At 50.9% G+C, this 18,676-nt stretch overlaps 1 protein-coding gene across 2 annotated transcripts in view; it reads right to left on the bottom strand.

Annotated features, from left to right (window-relative positions):
• CUNH10orf90 (chromosome unknown C10orf90 homolog) overlaps nucleotides 1–18,676 on the bottom strand; it is a 179,883-nt gene that overhangs the window by 64,261 nt on the left and 96,946 nt on the right. For both annotated transcript variants that reach the window (XM_040991737.1, XM_040991738.1), the window contains exon 3: nucleotides 6,830–6,921. In XM_040991737.1, the coding sequence (XP_040847671.1) occupies nucleotides 6,830–6,921 (92 nt within the window). The remainder of the gene's footprint in view (nucleotides 1–6,829; nucleotides 6,922–18,676) is intronic.

The following is an 18,676-nucleotide window of genomic DNA, read 5'->3' as shown; positions in this document are numbered from 1 at the left end:
AGAGCTGCTTGCCCAGCCTTCTCTTCTAGCTTCATGGCTTGCTCCCAGAACTTTCCAGGGCCTCAGTTTCCATCTGGAGCCCTGCTGCAGCCTTGTGGGCTCTCAGTTACCAGGCAGCTTGTAAATGCCCTGCTGCCTACCCGAACAGCATTAACAGCCCTGGGGCCTGGGTGTGGGCCCAGGTATCTGTGTTGGTTCATCTTCCGATGTGAGTGCAGCAAGTGGCCAATGCCATGACTCCCTGCCGCCCCTTCTTTCATGGCTGTGGCTGACAGACCTGAAGTGTACTGGGTGCACCTTTGACTTGGAAGCAAGTCCCGCCCACTGTAGTAACATTGAGTTCTGATCATGATTGCTCCCAGGCATTCTACAAGGTGCCAGTCACACCCAGCAGGGGCTCCCTACATGCTGGTCACTGGAGAAGAATCCAAATACCCCTCTTGGAAAAGCAGCAGCATCGGTGTCATTTCACAGAGCGGGTCTTCCAGAGCTTGGACCAGTGACTGCCTGCTTCTAGTTTCCTCTCCCCCTGAACCCTTTAAGCAATCAGGATCTAAGGGGAGAAGGCCCAGGGTCTGTATTTTCAATCTGCTCCTCACAGCTCCTCCACACAGATACACTGGGAAGAGGCAGGTCACACTCGGGGTCCCCAAGGCCCATCCTGAGCTGGGGTTCCCAGAACAGCTCCAGGACCAAGGGTGAGGGGTGGCAGAGGAGAATCTGCAGGTGGGGCCTGCGGGGAGTCCAGGTTTTCTGTTGCTGTTATGTGTGGTATCAACCTGCCCTTGGGGCTCAGAATCCCATCAGAGCCTCGGCCTTGATGTGTAGACTGGAATGAGTGCTTGTCATGCTCTCCTGGAACAGGGACAGAAAAGACCCTGACTTTGTCAACGCAGCCTGAGCTGGAGCAGAGGCTGGAGCTGTACTGGCCACGGGTGTCCCTCAGAAAAACCCCCAAAGGCCCAGAGGGTGGGACAAGGGACCTGGGACCACCTCATTCCCAGGGCCTGGCCTGGCAGGTGTCACTGTGACTCCATCAGAAACAAATGACAGTGTGCATGTGGCCTCATTTCTGAAGCTCCCTGCCCATGTCAGAGTGCCGCTACTGCTTTCGCTGGCAGCAGCTCGCATCCTCGGAAAACGATTGTCTTCTCACAGGCGAGGTGTGGAGATCAAAGGGACGGTGGACAGAGATGGAGGTCTCCTCACTGCAGCAACTGCTCTTGGGACCACTCACGGAAAAGCGGCAGGTTGATAGAATCAGCCTACCCAGGCATGGGGGTGCCTGCTTCTAAGTGATAGCACTGGGACGTATGCACCTGACTTTTTCTGCGCAGTGTAGAGAGAAATAACTCAGTACATGTTTAGTGCATTGAGATGTAGTTACGGCCAAGCCATTGGCCTCATGACCAAACCCCACAGAAACCTGAGCACATCCACCCGTGTCAGGCACCTGCGTGGCACACTGGCATTCATGGCCCCTACAGCCAACAGCCTGGAGGCTGCGGCAAGGAGATGCTCAGGGTTACCAGGATGGGGTAATTCCAGTGTTTCCAGTTAGCTTAGACAAAAGCCCCAAATAACAAAGGGAAAGACATTGAAAAGACACCACTAGACTCTTTTACATGTTTTTCTGTGGTTAAAATAAATTTAACCTGAATATTAGAGGTATAGAAAGAGGAGACATGGAGAAAACAATCTTTCATCTGATTTACTCTCCAAATGATCGCAATAGTCAGAGTTAGGCCATTCTGAAACTGGGAGCTAGAAGTTTCTTCTGGGTTTCCCATGTGAATGCAATGGCCCAAGGCTTTGGACCATCCACTGCTACTTTCCCAGACCATCAGCAAGAAGCTGGATCAGAACTGGAGCAGCTGAGACACAAATGATTGCCCAGATGGGATTTTGGCACCACAGGTAAAGGATCAGCTTGCTAAGCCACCACACTGACCCTGTGGACTTTTGTTCTTCATATTCATGGTTTTCCTGCGATGGAAGGCTGGTCCTCAAGTTCTGTTTTCTCCTTGAGACCCATTAAATGAAGACAAGGTCCAATGTTGGTTTGTTGGGCTGCTTCAACAAAGGATCACAGTCCATGGCTTAACCAAGTGACACAGTGTCTTACAGTGCTAGACGCAGCTTGTGAAGGTGCTGTCCTGCAGATGGATCTGTCCCCATCTCATCATGTGTTCTTCCACCTGCACCTGCCTGTGTCCTAACTGCCGGTTGTTACAAGGAGGTCTTTAGACAGGGCTAGGATCACCCTAATGCCCTAATTATCTCTTTGAAACTTCAGTGTCCAAACACAGTCCCCTTCTAAGGGACTTCCAAAGGTCATGACATTGACTAGAAAACTTAGAATAAAATTCGGTCTGTGTATGTGTTGTCCTCTAGGTCTGGGAAGCTGAGACAGGCAAGAGGAGGAAGAGGTGCTATTTGAAGCTCCACACAAGCATGCTACTTTTAGCTGGGCAAATTCTCAAAGTAATCCCATCTTTTACATCAAATATCTTTGCAAATTAAGCTATTTTGAGGTGAGAAGTCATCTGCCTTTCACACTGGGCTAACCAAATGTATCTTTGGAAAGGGGTGTCTTTCATCTAAAATAAAGTTAACCGATGTAAGATCTGATTGGAAAATAAGAAAACCTTCCAGGATTGACAGAGCTTCTGAGGTCAGGCGGGCGACAGGGAGGAGCTGGCTCCGTGCTCGCTGGGGCATTGAGGCGCACATGGCCCAAGCATCGGCAGGTGGCAAATCACTGTGTTTCCTCTCTCGTAGATGCTGCTTTAGGATACTGATGTCTTCTCTGTGTTGCACCACAGTTTTGTAGTCCAGGTAACTGCTTTAGTCATGTTATATTTTTACTGACAATTTTTAACTTCCTATTTATGCCTGAAGGTATATTACAAAGGGCAGCATTTTGCAAATTGAGTCAGAAAGAGATATGCAAAGGCTGGCCGGAGAACTGAGCCGCTGAGCCAAAGCAGCAAGGGCCCCTCTCTTCCTGCGCTTCATGCTCACATCTACACGACCTGGTCAGCCCGGTTTCCTCTGCAGGATGGCTCCTCCTCCCCCACGGCCACTCTGCCACCCATGACTCTGCATTCCTTGGCCACACCTCTGTGCTGGATACCCTGCTCAGTGATGCCCATGACTGTCGCATTTAACCTACCTACCTACCTATCTGGGGGTGGGCGGAGGAAAGACCCATGACCAGGTAACCTGCCCACCTGCCTGGGGTGGTTGGTGGTGGTGAAGACACATCAACAGCTGACATGAAGGTGGGGAACGGGGTTAAGACCCATCACCAGATAACCTGCCCACCTGCCTGGGGTGGTTGGTGTTGGTGAAGACACATCAACAGCTGACCTGGAGGTGGGGAACGGGGTTCAGACCCGTCACCAGGTAACCTGCCAACTGGCGACCCTGCCTCCTCCGTGTGAGTGTAGCTTCAGACAAAGGGGCTCACTCTGGCACACAGCCACAGGGGGGAGAGTTCTGAGTTAGGTGGAAAAATTCTCACTTTCCATGGTGTAAGTTTTGGTTTCCCATGCATTTTGTTGAAAACTAAAGATTCAATGCCTTGTAATGTACAGCAATGAGCAGCCAGTGACAATTCATTTTTTCCAATTTATGTTGGTTGTGGTGGTGGCAATTAAACATGCATAACACAAAAGCTGCCATCTTGACCAAGTGTGCAGTTCAACTCATCATGTTGTGCAACCATCACCTCTAGTGATTTCAAGAATTCTTTCCAGACTGTAGAACTAAAGCTCCACACCCATGAAACAGGAACTCCACATTCCTTACTCCCCAGTTCCTAGCAACCATTGAGAATCAAATTTTCTTTTTTTTTTTTTAAGCAGTGCATACTTAAAACCATGATGTGCACAACAGGATCTTATATTGTAGGGAAATTTAAAACAAAGATAACAAATTATGCATGAAATGTTCATGATGGGACAGAATGTAATAAAAGAGCCTGATAGTCTTATGCTTTTGTAAAAATGCATGGGGGGGAAATGATGCCAAGAGTATATGTAAATATTTTCTTCATGTAATTGTCATTACTTTTATTATTAGCTTGATTATATTTGATGTCAGAAAACAAACATTTTTCCTTAAAGCTGAGAATTCTGCCCCATTTCACTTTTTTTGAATAGTAGCTTGCAGTAGCTTTAAATCATTGCTTCAGGGCCTGGAGTGATGGCTCAGTGGCTAAATCCTTGCCTTGAGCAAGCTGGGATCTCAGACGGATGCCCATTCATGTTCTGGCTGCCCTGCTTCCCATCCAGCTCCCTGCGTGTGGCCTAGGAGAGCAGTCGGAGATGGCTCAAAGCCTTGGGACCCTGCACACATGGAAGACCTGCAAGAAGCTCCTGGCTTTGGGTCAGCTCAGCTCTGTCAATTGTGTCCATCTAGGGAATAGACCAGCAGATGGAAGATCTTTTTGTATCTCTTTTCTTAAATCTGACTTTCCAATAAAAATAAATAAATCTTAAAAAATAAAATTATTGCTTCGGCTCTCCACAATTTGGGAAGGAGAAGCAGCCAACCTTGGCCGGTTCTGGGGAGGGGTGGACACCAGTGACAGCAGCCCCATCACTCACACACACTGGGATAAGCCCCAAAGGCTCTGAGTTAAGAGGGAAATCTGAATGCCACAATTTTGATCTAGGTTGTTTTAGAGCAGATAATGAGAAAGGGTGACTTTTGGGGGTAATTTAACCAACTCACAGAGGAGCACCTACAGTGAGAATGTGTGTGTGTGTGTGAGAGAGAGAGAGAGAGATACAAGAGGTCTCAAACAAGTTTGTGGAAAAATGCATGTTATGGGGAAAAATTATACTTAGATCTCAATATTTTTTACAGCAAATTAAGCTTATCTTATAATCCCATTTTCTATAAAATTTCAGGAGCAGCCCTGGAGGGGTCCAGGGCATGACCCCCAAGATCTGTATCATCATTGACAACCACACTCAAAGGAAACTGTTCCGATTTCCAAGTCCACCTGAGCGGCAGGCAGAGGAGACAGGTGCTTGTTGCGCTCTCACGGAGGCGGGGGCCAACTTGAAGCATCAGCAGCTCCCGGCTCCGTTTCACTATCTCCTGACCAGAGGTACCGCCTAATCCTTCTCCTTCTGCAACCTGGGTTTCCTGCTGTTGTTCCCACTAGATCAGTCACAGCCATGAATGTTCGTATCTCAAGTCACTGAGCCTGGGGCTTCTGCATAGAAAAGCCTGTGAATATTGATGCACAACCACCAGGACCTAAGACAACATCTTTATCCATCACGGGGGATTTCCAACCTGGCGTCTCTAAGGGAAATGTCAGCTTTATGAAATACAGAGCCAAATCAAAATAATGCCTTGGACAGGCATGTAGGGAAAAATACATTCCTAACAGACACTCTTGCCACTTTAGTCTGTTGTGAGAGATTCCTGTAATTCTACTCTCTTAACATTTCAAAAGATGGCAGCAGAACATCCGATGGTGACAGCCAGCAGGTGCCTGGTGAGTAGGAATGGCTGGGACAGCTCTTCAAGGTGAGCAACTCTGAGCTCCAACTTCTGCCGAATGGGAAGAGCCTGTGAGAGCACGGTAAGAACAGGAGCTTGGGGCCAAGCAACGTAAATCAGGTGCCTTGTTCTGTTCTGAACAATAAGCCAAGAGCCAGGACCTTGTGGATTGTGCTGGGAAGTGAATTAAACCACTGCTTGTGACACTAGCATCCACACTGCTGACAGTCTGAGTCCCTCTACTTCTGATTTTGCTTCCTGCTAACGTGCTAGGAAGACAATGGTCAGGATGGCCCAAGTGCTTAGGCCCCCCACCTCTGGGGGTAGGCTCACATACAGTTCCTAGCTCCTGGCTTTAGTCTGCCCCAGACCAGGCATCATGGGAGTGACTCCATGAAGGGAGTTGATAGTCTCTCTCTCCTTCTTTCAAATAAATGGAATTTTTAAAGTAACTCCCTCCTGGGGCTGTGGGAAGATTAAATGAATTAATTAATTAGATAGAATCTCTTATGTGACAATTTGCAACTATTAACCATCATGTCCTGAGTTCTTTGTACCTGAGAATTTAAACATTTCAATTTCTCTGGTGTTTCTCAGTCTCAACTTCCTACTTCTCCAATATATCTATTTTAAAGGAGAGATGGGCGCTTGGTATCACAATGCAGCTAGCACTTGAGCTGTCTGGGTTCTGCATTATGGCTCTGGGCTTGCATGTCAGTTCCAGTTGTGATTCCAAGCCACCTGCAGTGCCCACCCTGGGGGTCAGCAGGTAATGCCTCAAGCAGGTGGGTCCCTACCGCTTGGCGGGGAGAGCCAGAGGGACTTCCCAGCTGCTGGCTTCAGATGGCCCAACTCTGGCCCAGAGCCAGCTTTGAAGACATCTGGGCAGTGAACCAGGGGTTGGGAAATCTCTGTCTTTCAGATAAAGAAATTAATTACAAAACATATTTTTTATTTTTATAATCACAAGCCCTAATGTTCGTCTGTTTTAGAACCCTGACACTTTGTGCAGCTGTATGAACCCACTCCAGTATGCAAGATCTCGATACCTCTTGTTACTGTCCAAGTTCTTGGGCAAGGGATATTTCCGAAGGTTACTTTTGATTTAGAGTTGAGATCAATTCCTGCATTGGTAGCACAGCACATGCTTCTATATCATGAGTTGTAGTTATTGGTGATTAGGTTTTCTGCTGAACGAATTTGACTTTTGATTAAATAAAATAAAATGCAATCACAGCACACGCAGGCTGATCATGTTTCCTAGCAGGACGCATTTTACTGATCAGAAGTTACAAAGGTATTTTACCTCTGTGAAGTCCGCTTTCTCCTCTGTAACACCAGACTGGAGATTTTTAAAGGCAATCTGATCGTTTGTACCGTACTGGTGGTCCCGTAATCCTAGGCAAAAGGAGATAATATATTGCTACTTCTTAGTATAAAGATAAAATGGAATGTTTAACTTTAGCATAAAATTTAATGTCAACCACTGCATGTTGCCCTAGTCAGTAGTTAATCCCTATTCCAGTGGAAGGCAAAGCCTTGTCCGTTTCTACATTCACCCACAGTACCTCCTCCCACTCGGGGCTTTGCAGATTGCCAGCTGCCTTCTTCCATGGGGTTGCTGATGTGCCTTAGCCTCAGTAATAATTAAGCCACTTTAGCCCCAAGTTTACACCCACAACAAGCGAAAACCAGAGCCACCGGTTTCCCAACACCAAAAGCTTAAGAAAATTGCGAAAACAAGACCTGGTGTGTCCTACCTCTTAAAGCAACCATTGTTGGAGGGATAACAGATGCTGCAGGCATTTTGGGATCTGCGAATCCTGTGATCACATTAAGTTAAATTCTCCACACATGTCTGCAGGAGCGGGTACCACGGTACTGCCGGAAGTATCGCCAGGATCAAGCATGTAGAGCAGAGCCAGAAACATGGGAGACCCTGAGTTCTAGTCTGGCCTCCTAGTCAACTAACCTGACTTGATGGAGGCACCTAGGGGACCTCTCTGAGTCTTAGTGTCCTCATGCCAACCCTGCCTGCCTCATGGAGCCCTGCGCACAGGCACCCTGGATGCCCCAGCTCTGTGGGGTGCACTTCAGCTGACCTGTATCAGGTGGCTCTGGGAGGAGGAAGGTGGCAAACAAGCCCAGCCAGAGAATCACGACCCACAGCCCAAGTGCACAGCAGACGGGCTTTTGGGCAAGGGATATTTCAAAAAACTGCAATGATTGATTCCCCCAGCTGCCAGAGTTGCTGATGCGGAAGAAGAGTTGAGAAAATCACTAATTTAGAGTCCCATTTTTGTCAACTTGTCAGAAGAATTCACTTAAAATTTTACCTATTGTTTAAAGAACTTTAATGGAAAAAAATGATACCTATTCCACATTATTTTCAAGGCTGGCAGATTTTCCAAGGAGCCAAGACATGGGTGGAAAGAATTCCAAGGGCTATCACTGACCAGAACAAAGCCTGGCTAGCCCTGGTCCTTGGATGATGTTGAGCCAGATGGCTAGCTCAAGGGCCTCACTCCCACGAGCCCCAGGTCTTGGAGCCAGCCATCTGCAAGTCTGTTTTTCCAAAGGGAACCAACCAACTCCCTCTTACTACTAGCCTCTCCCTCCTTCTTCTGTGTCCATCACCCTGGTGGGCACCACACACTCCCATCATTCACAACAAATGGATCACTGCCACAGACCTCTCTGGCCCTCACCCCAGATGGCCAGCTGAGAGCCAAGGCCGATTCTGTCTCATAGGACATGTTCTGTCTGGACCATCACTTTGAGATTCCCTTTGCTGTCTGCCTTGGAAGGCCACAATCAAGCTGGTGACCCCAGCAGGCTCATTTCCCTGGAGGTTCTGTCTAATCTGCTCAGGAAGGCCTCTGGCACCTGCCAAAACCTGGATGTATGCACGTTGAGGCAGAACACTGGCTAGGAGTCCTTCCACTCGAGAGGCAGTCAGCATGCCAGCTGCGGTGGGTGGGTCATGGTGCTGCCCAGCCGACTGTCCCATGGGACTAACCCAGCACTCCGCACTCTTGCACCTCCTCTTAGAAGGGCCTCTGCATTGTCCTGCCCCCATATGGGCTGTGTGTGGTTCCCAGAACAAATGACCGCAAGCCAAGGGAGCTCATGCCCCGGCAGCTCTGGAGTAGAGAAGGCAGAGCCCAAGGTGTCCTTGGGGCCACACCCTGTGAAGGCCTCAGGCAGAAATGTTACCCTTTCCTCCAGCTCCCAGCAGGTGCTGCAGGCCTCCTCTCCAGGGGACTTTGGGCAGCCTCCCTCCGGGCTCAACACCAACAATCCGTGGGCCTCCCTTCTACTGGGCCTGGGGAGGCTTCCTCCCGGCTCTACACCCCACCCTCCCTGCCGGCCTCCCTCTAGCACACCTGGGGCAGCCTCCCTCCCAGCTCCATGCCCACCCTCCCTGCTGGCCTCCCCTCTAGCACACCTGGGGCAGCCTCCCTCCCAGCTCCATGCCCACCCTCCCTGCTGGCCTCCCCTCTAGCACACCTGGGGCAGCCTCCCTCCCAGCTCCATGCTCACCCTCCCTGCTGGCCTCCCCTCTAGCACACCTGGGGCAGCCTCCCTCCCGGCTCCATGCTCACCCTCCCTGCCGGCCTCCCCTCTAGCACACCTGGGGGAGCCTCCCTCCCAGCTCCATGCCCACCCTCCCTGCTGGCCTCCCCTCTAGCACACCTGGGGCAGCCTCCCTCCCGGCTCCATGCCCACCCTCCCTGTGTGCATCATCCAGTGAGGACATCAGCCTGTTCTACATGACTCCACCTGAACTTGAGATCATCTGCCAAAACCTCATTTCCAAACAAGGCTCCTCTCACAGGGATCAAGGGCTTGGCCTAGAATGTGAGGAAGCATAACTCAACCCACAGCAGGGTCCCTGACAGGCATTACTATACCTCCTCATGACACTGTTCTGGAACAATCTGTTCCCAAGCCTTGGGAGGGTGTGGTCTGCCTCCTCTCCTTTCTCCCCAACCCCAGCACGGCACCAGGCCTCCTGGACAGACCAGAACATCCCATGGGATCCCACATGGTGTTCAGGGCTATGTCTGCACGTACCTCCCTCTGACCACAGTCCATGCACGCGGCAAAACTGCCTCACTCGATCTTAAACGTTGTTGAATGAAAAGAAGGTGTTTGGCTCAACAAAAGCAAAATTGACCAGATTCCAAGTGGGGCTGCTCTGGGAGGGAGCTGGGCTCACAACCGTTGGCTTGGGCTGAGAACCCACAGCGCTGGGGGCTGAGGAGGTCTTTGGAATGTGGACATGGTAACCAAGGCACCGCAGCCTCCACTGTGATGCTGCATCAGTGTTCCTTAGACAGGAGAGCGAGTCTGTGTGGGTGCTGCCCAAGGTCTGTGCAGAACACTGCTGCATCCTACACAGAAAATCAGACAAGCCCCTCTAAGGCTCCCGTCCACTCAAGGAAGAAAGCCTTTTCACTCATTTGTCATGTAGCATTTATGAATGTTAGAAACTGGCCTTCCTATTAAAATCGATCAATATAACATTACATTGTCACCAATATTTTGCAAACAGTTAATACAGAAAATTGGGCAATATGAGAGTCTGCACATGGGAGCGACTGCAAGATTTAATAAAACATCCTTGGAGCTGGCTTTGTGGCATAATGGGTTAAGCTGCAGTTTTCCTGTACGCACACTTGTTGGTGTCCCGACTGCTCCAGTTTCCATCCAGCTCCCTGCCTGTGGCCTGGGGAAGCGGCAGAGGATGGCCAAGTGCTTTGGAGGCTCTGCATCCAGTGGACGACATGGAGCAACTCCTGGCTCCCAACTTTAGTCCAGCGCAGTCTCAACCAGGGCGGTTATTTCAGGGGAGTGACCCAGTGGACCAAAGTGTGTCCTCTTCCTCCTGTGTTTTTCTCTCTGTAGCTCTTTCAATCAAATAAATAAATCTTTACAAAAGAACATCTGCCACTAAATGACAACAACATTTTCCTATAATTTATACCCAGCCACTCTTGGGTGGCTTTTAGGCCAAAATACAGTCAAAATCTGCTAGAACTACGATGACCAGAGCTAATGGCAAACTGTGGACATCCCTGAACAAGACCCTGGGCTAAGCTAGGACCGCAGAATCACAGGTTTGAGCTGAGTCTCCAGCTAGGATAAATCTCATAATTCAGACATTTTCAAATGAGAGACAGCACTTTCCATGAAGTGCTGTGTTTGTTTTTTAATGTTTATTTTTTACTGAAAACGCAGATTTTCACAGAGAAGAAGAAATAGATTTTCCAACTGCTGGTTCACTCCCCAAGTGGCTGCAATGGCTGGAACTGAGCCAATCCAAAGCCTGGAGCCAGGGGATTCTTAAGGATCTTCCATGTGGGTACAGGGTCCCAAGGCTTTGGGCTGTCCTCTACTGCTTTCTCAGGCCACAAGCAGGGAGCTGGATGGGAAGTGGTACAGCTGGGACATGAATCAATGCCCACATGGGATCCCAGTGCTTATAAGAATAGCCAATTGAGCCACCACGCCAGACCAAGGAGTGCATTTTAGCCCCAGGAGAAGAACTCGATAGTATGGGTCATTATGCAAGCACACAGGGTCTCTGCAAGCATTTCACCAGCTCCAACCAGGGTGAGTCACTTTGGGCAATCCCAAGGTGATAGAGACTGGCCAGTGTCACTTGGGCATCACCAGGGCTACCCCTTGTTGCAACCTCACCATGAGCCCTATCTAAGTGCTATAAACTTCACTGTCCCCAGGACCCACTGACTCCGTGGGGGAGCATACATTTTAAACCTGAGGACACTGAGCTGCATGTGAGTGACCTGCCAAGGTCCACGTCCTGTACCCAGGAAGCCCTATACTAACAGCGCGTGAAAGGGAAGGATGGAGCAGGTACCACAGCAGCTTGACGCTGCCAGCAGGTGGGCCTCTGGGGCCCCTCTAGAGAGGTTGATTGGTACAGGTCCCATAGGGCGGTGAAGACATTCTCACAGACTGGGCCCAGCACTGCCATCACGAGGCCTTAAGACCAGAAATAGAGCTATTGATATCTGCAGCCTCACATACAGCTCCGATCTTGTAAAATTATGAGGTGTCATGATGCTGCACTATGTGGCAGTCCCTGGGCTCTGAGCTGTAACCCAGGGACTCAGCTCTGCTTCCATGTGCCCATCTGCTTGGGGTGTGCCTCTGTGGTGGAGGGTGAGATGAGGCTCCTGCTTTCAAGAACTGCTAGGGTGACCACACACGGAATGCATGCCTGTCACTGGTCCCATCAATGCCATCATGTCACCACCTCAGGGAGTCCAGTGTCTCTGAAATCCTAGATCCGGAGCTGGGTATAAGATGCAGGGCGAAGGGAGTGGGAGCACAGGACCCCACCGTGGAAGGGGTGGAGAGGAGTGAGCATGTGAGCAGAGCTGTACCAGCATGGAGTGGCTTCTATCATTCCTACCTTTTTTTTTTTAAAAGAAAAATTCATGGTAAAATACACCAGACATAAAATGTACATCTTTGTCACTTTTCACATGCGCTGCAGAAAAGTCGACACCTCTGTCCAGCTCCAGGACGCTTTCCTTCTGGTACAACTGGAGCTCAGCCCAATTAGGAAGCACCAAGCCCCTACTCTCTACCCCACCGAGCTCTGAGCAACCAGTTGACTTCCTGTCTCCGAATCTGGCTGCCTTCAGAGCCGCACAGACGTGGCATCACACAGCAGGCAGGCTCTGTGCCTTCTTTGACTGAATGCCATGTCATCAGGGTCTACCCATGTTGTACCCAATCAGAGCTCCCTTCCTTTCTTCTGGAAGGGATGTCCCCGCATGGCTGTGGCTATGGCACGCAGTGACTACTCAACCCTCCTTTGTCCCTGGACGCTGGGGTGCCTCCCACCCTTGGCAAGGAACATGGCTGTGACAACATCTGCCTGAGTTCCTGCTTTTACTTGTGTCTTGTGGAGTGATTTTGCCTTTCCTGATGTGGCTTTGTCTTGGTCTTTTTATATCCATCCTTAGCAGGAGCTATTGTCCTTTTTGCTGTGATACGTGAGACAGAGATGAATATCCAATCAATCATTTTAGTGGTCATGTTAAAGCCATGTGAAAAAAACTTCCTTTTATTCCACTGGGAACCACAGGCATGGAGAGAGCAGAAGCAGCGGGGGATTGATTTAAGACCTTGGCAAAGATGATTGAGTGCACCTGGCAGATCTTTCACGTGTCCTCAAAGCCTTCAACACGAACGGGAGGATGGTATTCATTCCACAGAGCCGGGAGGCAGCCCCGGTCAGAGCAGGCCAAGGGCCAGGTACAGGGACAAGAGTGGCACTGGGATGTCCTGGGAACATGACCTCATCTGAGCAGAGGGCCAGCCCAGCAAGAGGGACTGGGAGGTGACAATGTTGACAATATCACCTCTACTCTTCCCATCTTAACAGGACAGCCTGAGAAGCAGGGAAGAGTCCAGACAGGCCACAGGCTGCGAGGACATGGTACTCCAGGTCCCACCTGGCCCCTGTCTGGGCCTCAGTGCCCCCATCTGTCCTGGGAAGCAGGTGCAGGGATGTTGTGCAGGGACTCTGCCATGTGACCGCCTCATCTTGGATGGGCATACCCAGGCTGGGACATGTGGGACAGAAGCGTGGTCACTTCCACTTCAGCTTGCTTTTCTTATTAGATGAAAACTGGCATCTTTGCACAGGAATGCACTGTATCTGTCACTCTTCGAGCAAGGATTCTTGTTCCACAGCACTAAAAGTCATATGCAGGTTTGAATCCAAAGCAGCCTGCTTATGTATAGCAGGTGAGGGGGTGGCAGAAAATTGGGACCACACCGTGGGCCAAGGTGGCTGAGCTTCACCCTAAGATCTAGGGTCCCTGCTAACAGCCTCATTAGCCAAGCAACTTTCTGTAGGGTGAGCCGGGATAACTGAGCTGCTTTCAGTTCAGGCTTGGAGGACAACTACACACAGGGCAGAGCGACAGGCTGGCTCGGAGGCTCCTGTGGAAGCAGAGATGGAGTGGTTCTGGATGCCGGCAGCACAGGCTGGCCCTGGGACCTCAGCACTTATCATGGCAACAGCACACAGAAGCTCCTTCATGTGAGGTGGGTCAGTGGGGGCTTCCCTCCCTGACTGGAGCCAGGGCCACACAGGCGGCTCCTGCATGCTGTCTGCTCGGCTGCGCTGGCCTGAGCTGCAAGTCTGTAGCATGCAGAGACAACACAGATTTGCCAGGAGCTGGGCAAACAAGGTTTGGAGCCACAGCTGAAAGCCCAGCATCGTCAGTCTCTCATTATAGGAGCCATTAGCTGCACGCGGCAGCACATCGGGGGTCTGGGAGTCAGCCTCAGTACAGGAGCACATCCGTGCGCCAGGCATTAAAGGAAAAGCCCAGGCTGCAGCAGTTCGCCCACACTGCCACTGCCAGCCGGCATCCCTCTTCAGCACCCAGAAAAGCTCTGGCACAGGTCAGCAGCCCCACAGCCCAGGGAGGCCATTAGAACAAGGCCACCCTCCACCACCACACATTTTCCATCTTGAGCTCTTTGCTGTTGTTGAATGTAGTCAAAACTTTAGCATCCCTTGTGCTAATCCATGCCCTCCCGATAAACAGACCTCAAATCCAGACAATGTGAAGGCACAGAAGGCCAAGCCACCCAGCCCACCTATGTGGCCATGACCATGGGCAGTGCAAAAAGAGGAAACAGGTGCCAGGGGTGGGGTGCAGAGGCAGGCTGTTAGTCTAGTTTCAAATCTGCTTCTCTCTCTCTCGGCAATTTATTATTATTTTTTTAAAAATAACTGCTTTATTGTATAGGTTTTATATCCCTTAAAGCTTACCCTGTTAAAAGCCTAGAACCCAGTGGCTCTGGGCCATTCACAGAGCTATACAACTACCTCCATTAATCCCGACATGCTCGCCCAGGCCAGGAGGAGCCCCCTAGGTCTCAGCAGTCCGTCCCTGGACTCCCTACCCTGGCCCTTGGCACCCACTAATGTGTGTCCTCTCGCTGGAATTGCCCATCCCAGACATCTCATAGCCTAGAACTTCCGTCCTTCTGTGAGAGAGAGGAATCACACTTGTAACTTCTGCATTTGGCAAAGCCTAGTGACAGTCAACAGACGGAGCAGGCGTGTGCCTGGCCGCCAGTGAGGGGGCAGCAGGCGCGTGCCTGGCCTCCAGCGAGGGGACACTACATCACAGCACACGGCTGTCCCTGCAGCAGTGGCCAGATTGTCAACGGTCCTAAAAACTAACACAAACACTCTTTCCTTAAAAACAGTCTTTGAAAGAGTTACAGACAGAGAGAGGGAAGGAAGGGAAGAAGGGAGAGGGAGCTAGCTGGTGCATCAGCAGGTGGATTGGCAGTGCAGCAGCCAGGACTCCAACCTGTGCTTATATGCCTGCGGGCATTGCAAATGGTGGCTTAGCCAGCTTGCTTCAATGCTAGCTACAACACAAAAATTTCATGGAAAATGAGTACTATGAAAACACTATGCATAGGTTACAACATGGCTTGCAGTAAAATAAATTTATTTTAAAATTTCATTTTCGCTTGTAGACTCCATGAATATGTAAATGGCACCTGTTCCTCCTCACCGAGCTGATTGTATCCCAGGAATGCTGCTCAGACAATAGGACATTTTGCTGGGAAAATCCTTAGGACACTTTGCAAAAGTTAAGATACATCACAGACCTACTCCAAAGGTAACCACAGAAACCTGTGATTGTAGAGTAGGCAAAGATTTTTATGAGAAAACAGCAGTCACACAAAAGGTGGGGCCTGGCGTGGGAGGCTAGCGGCTAAAGTCCTCACCTTGAACGTGCCAGGATCCCATCCAGCTCTCTGCCTGTGGCCTGGGAAAGCAGTCGAGGACGGCCCAAAGCCTTGGGTCCCTGCACCCATGTTGGAGACCCGGAAGAGGTTCCCGGCTCCTGGTTTCAGATCGGCACAGCTCCGGCCGTTGCAGCCACTTATGGAGTGAATCATCGGACAGAAGATTTTCCTCTCTGTCTCTCCTTCTCTATGTAAATCTGACTTTCCCATAAAAATAAATAAGTCTTTTTTAAAAGAAAGAAAAGGTAGTAGGGGTAGAAAACGGTGAAGAAGACATCGTCGAAGTGTTTTTAAAGCAAGCCACGCCCAGGGTCAAATACTCATAAACTATGCTGCTCACAAAGAAAGATCATCCTGGATATAAAATAAACTGGTTCAACTCAAGAGGAAAGACAAACAATCCAATTCAAAACAGAGTATTCAGACACCCACCCCTGTTGGTTGGAAATACAGAGACTGCTGGCAGACGGCCACCATGGGCAATGCACAGCTCGGACCGCCACACGCATCACACCCAGCTTCCCAGGCTCACTGACCTGGTTCTGTGGGCGGGACAGACTTGGCCACCTCTCCCAGGTGCACCTGTGGGACTATGGGCTGAGTGCGACTCCTTCCCTACCCCTTCCATCCATCCCAGTCTTCCCTCATGCCTTGACTTGCTCTGCCCTCTGCCCTCTGCCCATGATGGGGGCCTGATGGCAGTCCCCATGCTCAGCAGGTGAGCCGCTGCTCACTGCAAATGTGGCTTTCAAGGGGACTGCCACTTGGTCCCCAAACAAGCATGACCCCTCAGCTCTAAGCCCATCCTCTTTGCTTCTTTCAACTCAGAGAGTCCAGCGCCGCCTGCTCTCAGAGATCTGACCTGGGGGCTGTACTGAGCTTGGCCAGAGCGGGCCGCCCCAGGTCAGCTTCCTGTGAGCGGAGGCCAGGGGCCTGGAAAGCTAGTACAAAGTGAGAGTCTTTGCTGCTGCATTGCACAGTTGCCTGTATGCTACCCAGCTCCTGGGGTGGGCTCTGCGTCCTCTCTCAGCTGCAGCAATTACATCCCCAAGTAACATCCATTTAAATCCCTTCCCAGCTGCGGCAGCAGCCGCACTACACAGAGCCCTGTTGGCTTAAGGTCAAGACGACACTCTTCTCAGGCTACAGACCAAAGAGGAAAACTCTTTCCAGTCCAAGGAAATTCAGTGTTGCCATACAGAACCCAGCTCAAACCTGCTCCTTCCAGAACATTTTGCCCCCACACAAAAAGCAAACAGTCTTTGTTCTGTTTTCATGGTAGAGTAATGACCAGGAGGTGCCTCTGCGGATGCATAGCAGACCCCTGGGTAGGAACCTCCTTTTCCTTCTGCCCCTCATTGCTCAGTCCTGGGCACGGGGAGATACAAGAAGTGAGGTCAGGTGACAGCTTCCGCCTCAGCGTGGTCACTCTCAGCACTAACTTCCCAGTCTGTGCAGTCCTGGACTGCACTGAAGGTTCTAGACACAGAGCACAGCATGTGGCAGACAGTAAGAAGTGACAGCCGTCAATCAGCATCGAGTTCATCACACATCTGCAGAACTAGGCTGACTGACAAGGGCTGGATCTGCAGGAGGGACCTGGCCTGGTGTTCAGACAGAGCGTCATGGGAGCGAGGCAACTGGACCAGAACCTCCAAGATGGAGATGCACACAGGACGAGAGAGGAGGAACTGGGAGGCTCCATCACAAGAGGAGGCCACTCATCACTCTCCTCTGCTCCTCCTGGTCCTGCGGGCTCCACACCCACCCTCGCCCGGGCAATGCAGTCTTACCCAGCACATCCGCAAGGAGCCTTGAGCATCACACACGTGGGTGCAGGTGCCTGGCCACCCATGAGGCTGCCCTGACTTGCTGCTGTGTCCCTCCGCGAACGCTCTGTGCTCCCAACGTGGGTTCAGAACTCCCTGCACCCCTTCCCAGACCACGGCGGTGATGGAGTGGGCAGCTCTTGTCTGCCATTGTTTTTCCTTTTGCACGAACCCTGCTGTTCCCACAGTGCCTGCTCTGAGGGTTGTAATGGGGCATTTCTCACTAAGAGTATCTACAATTTTAGGATGGGTCAGACCAGTGCTCTGCCCAAGAGGAGCTTCGCAAGGTTCGGGACCCACCATGCCTCCCTTGTGGGGACCATCAGTAGTGTTGGATGTGGCACAACCAGCTCCGCCAGGAGAGCCCAAGGATAGCCACATGGAGAGCTCACCCATGTGTCCCCCTTGGAGAGCAGCAGGATACAACAACAGCATGGGACCCTAATAACTGCCACCTTGAAAACTTCTTACAAATGAATTCCAGGCTTTTCGCTTGCATCCTCAGGAACCTGGCGGAAGTGGAGATGAGCAAGTGGAAGCTCCACCCACCCCCATAGCCTCTGGCCATCTGGCCATCAGAGCGTGGGGAGCTGGTGCTGCCTTGCCAGACCCCACCAGGGCCAGACCATGGTGGGCATGGTCACCCCATGGGCACCTTCCTCCTGGGAGAACAGGTGACTTCACGTGAAGCTCCTTGAAGAACTGGGGACAGACACCCTGCTCTGAGCACACAAGTCTGCTCACCCGAAGAGCTGCACTGACGCATGGTTAACGGGCTGCTGCCGTCAGAGTATCCACGGGGAGCTGTGTGCCGGCCTTTATAAATCAAGTCCATTGTTTGAAACCATGGGGAATAAACCCATGGCAGCAAGGATTTCGACTTAAATAGCTATATCTCCTATCTAAATAACAAATACATCAAACTAAAGTGTGGTTGTTTTTCACTTTACTCTGTCTTGGATTGTCGCATTGGAAAGAAATGAGAAAAGTGAGGTCCTCTTTTCTCAGGCTACCTTCTTTACCCAGGCGTCTGCTGCTGAATCCTCTCATCAGGGAATATGGTACTAATAGCAACGAGCCACAGAGCCCCTGCAGGAGGCAGGGCTGCCCTTGAACTTGTGGTGCCTGCACCAGTGTAAGCCCAGGGGAAGGCAGGAGCTGGGATCTGTGCCAGTAGCTTTGTCCCTCCCAGAGCCCTCCCATACAGAGTCCATCGTGAGTGGAGCTGACTGTGGATTTGTACTGAAGTTTTTCCTACTGATGTGCACCCAAGGCATGGTTCTGGGGCTTTACTGGGAGGACAAATGGCTGAGAGCAGAGCTGTCTGCGGGTGCACATGACAGCTGCATGGAGGGGTCTCTGCAGTGGTGCCGGGTCTCGAAGCAGGAAGCATCGGAGGCCTGAGGCAGTGTGCTCCACAGCTGGGTACAAAGTGTGTCGCCTTTTGATATCACGTTGAATTTGAATTAGGTAGTGGTAGTCAGAGGTAGGACAAG

The sequence above is a fragment of the Ochotona curzoniae genome, unplaced genomic scaffold (assembly GCF_017591425.1).
Source record: "Ochotona curzoniae isolate NIBS_2020 unplaced genomic scaffold, NIBS_Ocur_1.0 contig_66, whole genome shotgun sequence".
NCBI classification, from domain to species: domain Eukaryota; kingdom Metazoa; phylum Chordata; class Mammalia; order Lagomorpha; family Ochotonidae; genus Ochotona; species Ochotona curzoniae.
Note: the sequence above shows the minus strand (reverse complement) of the source record. Positions and strands in the feature narration are given on the sequence as shown.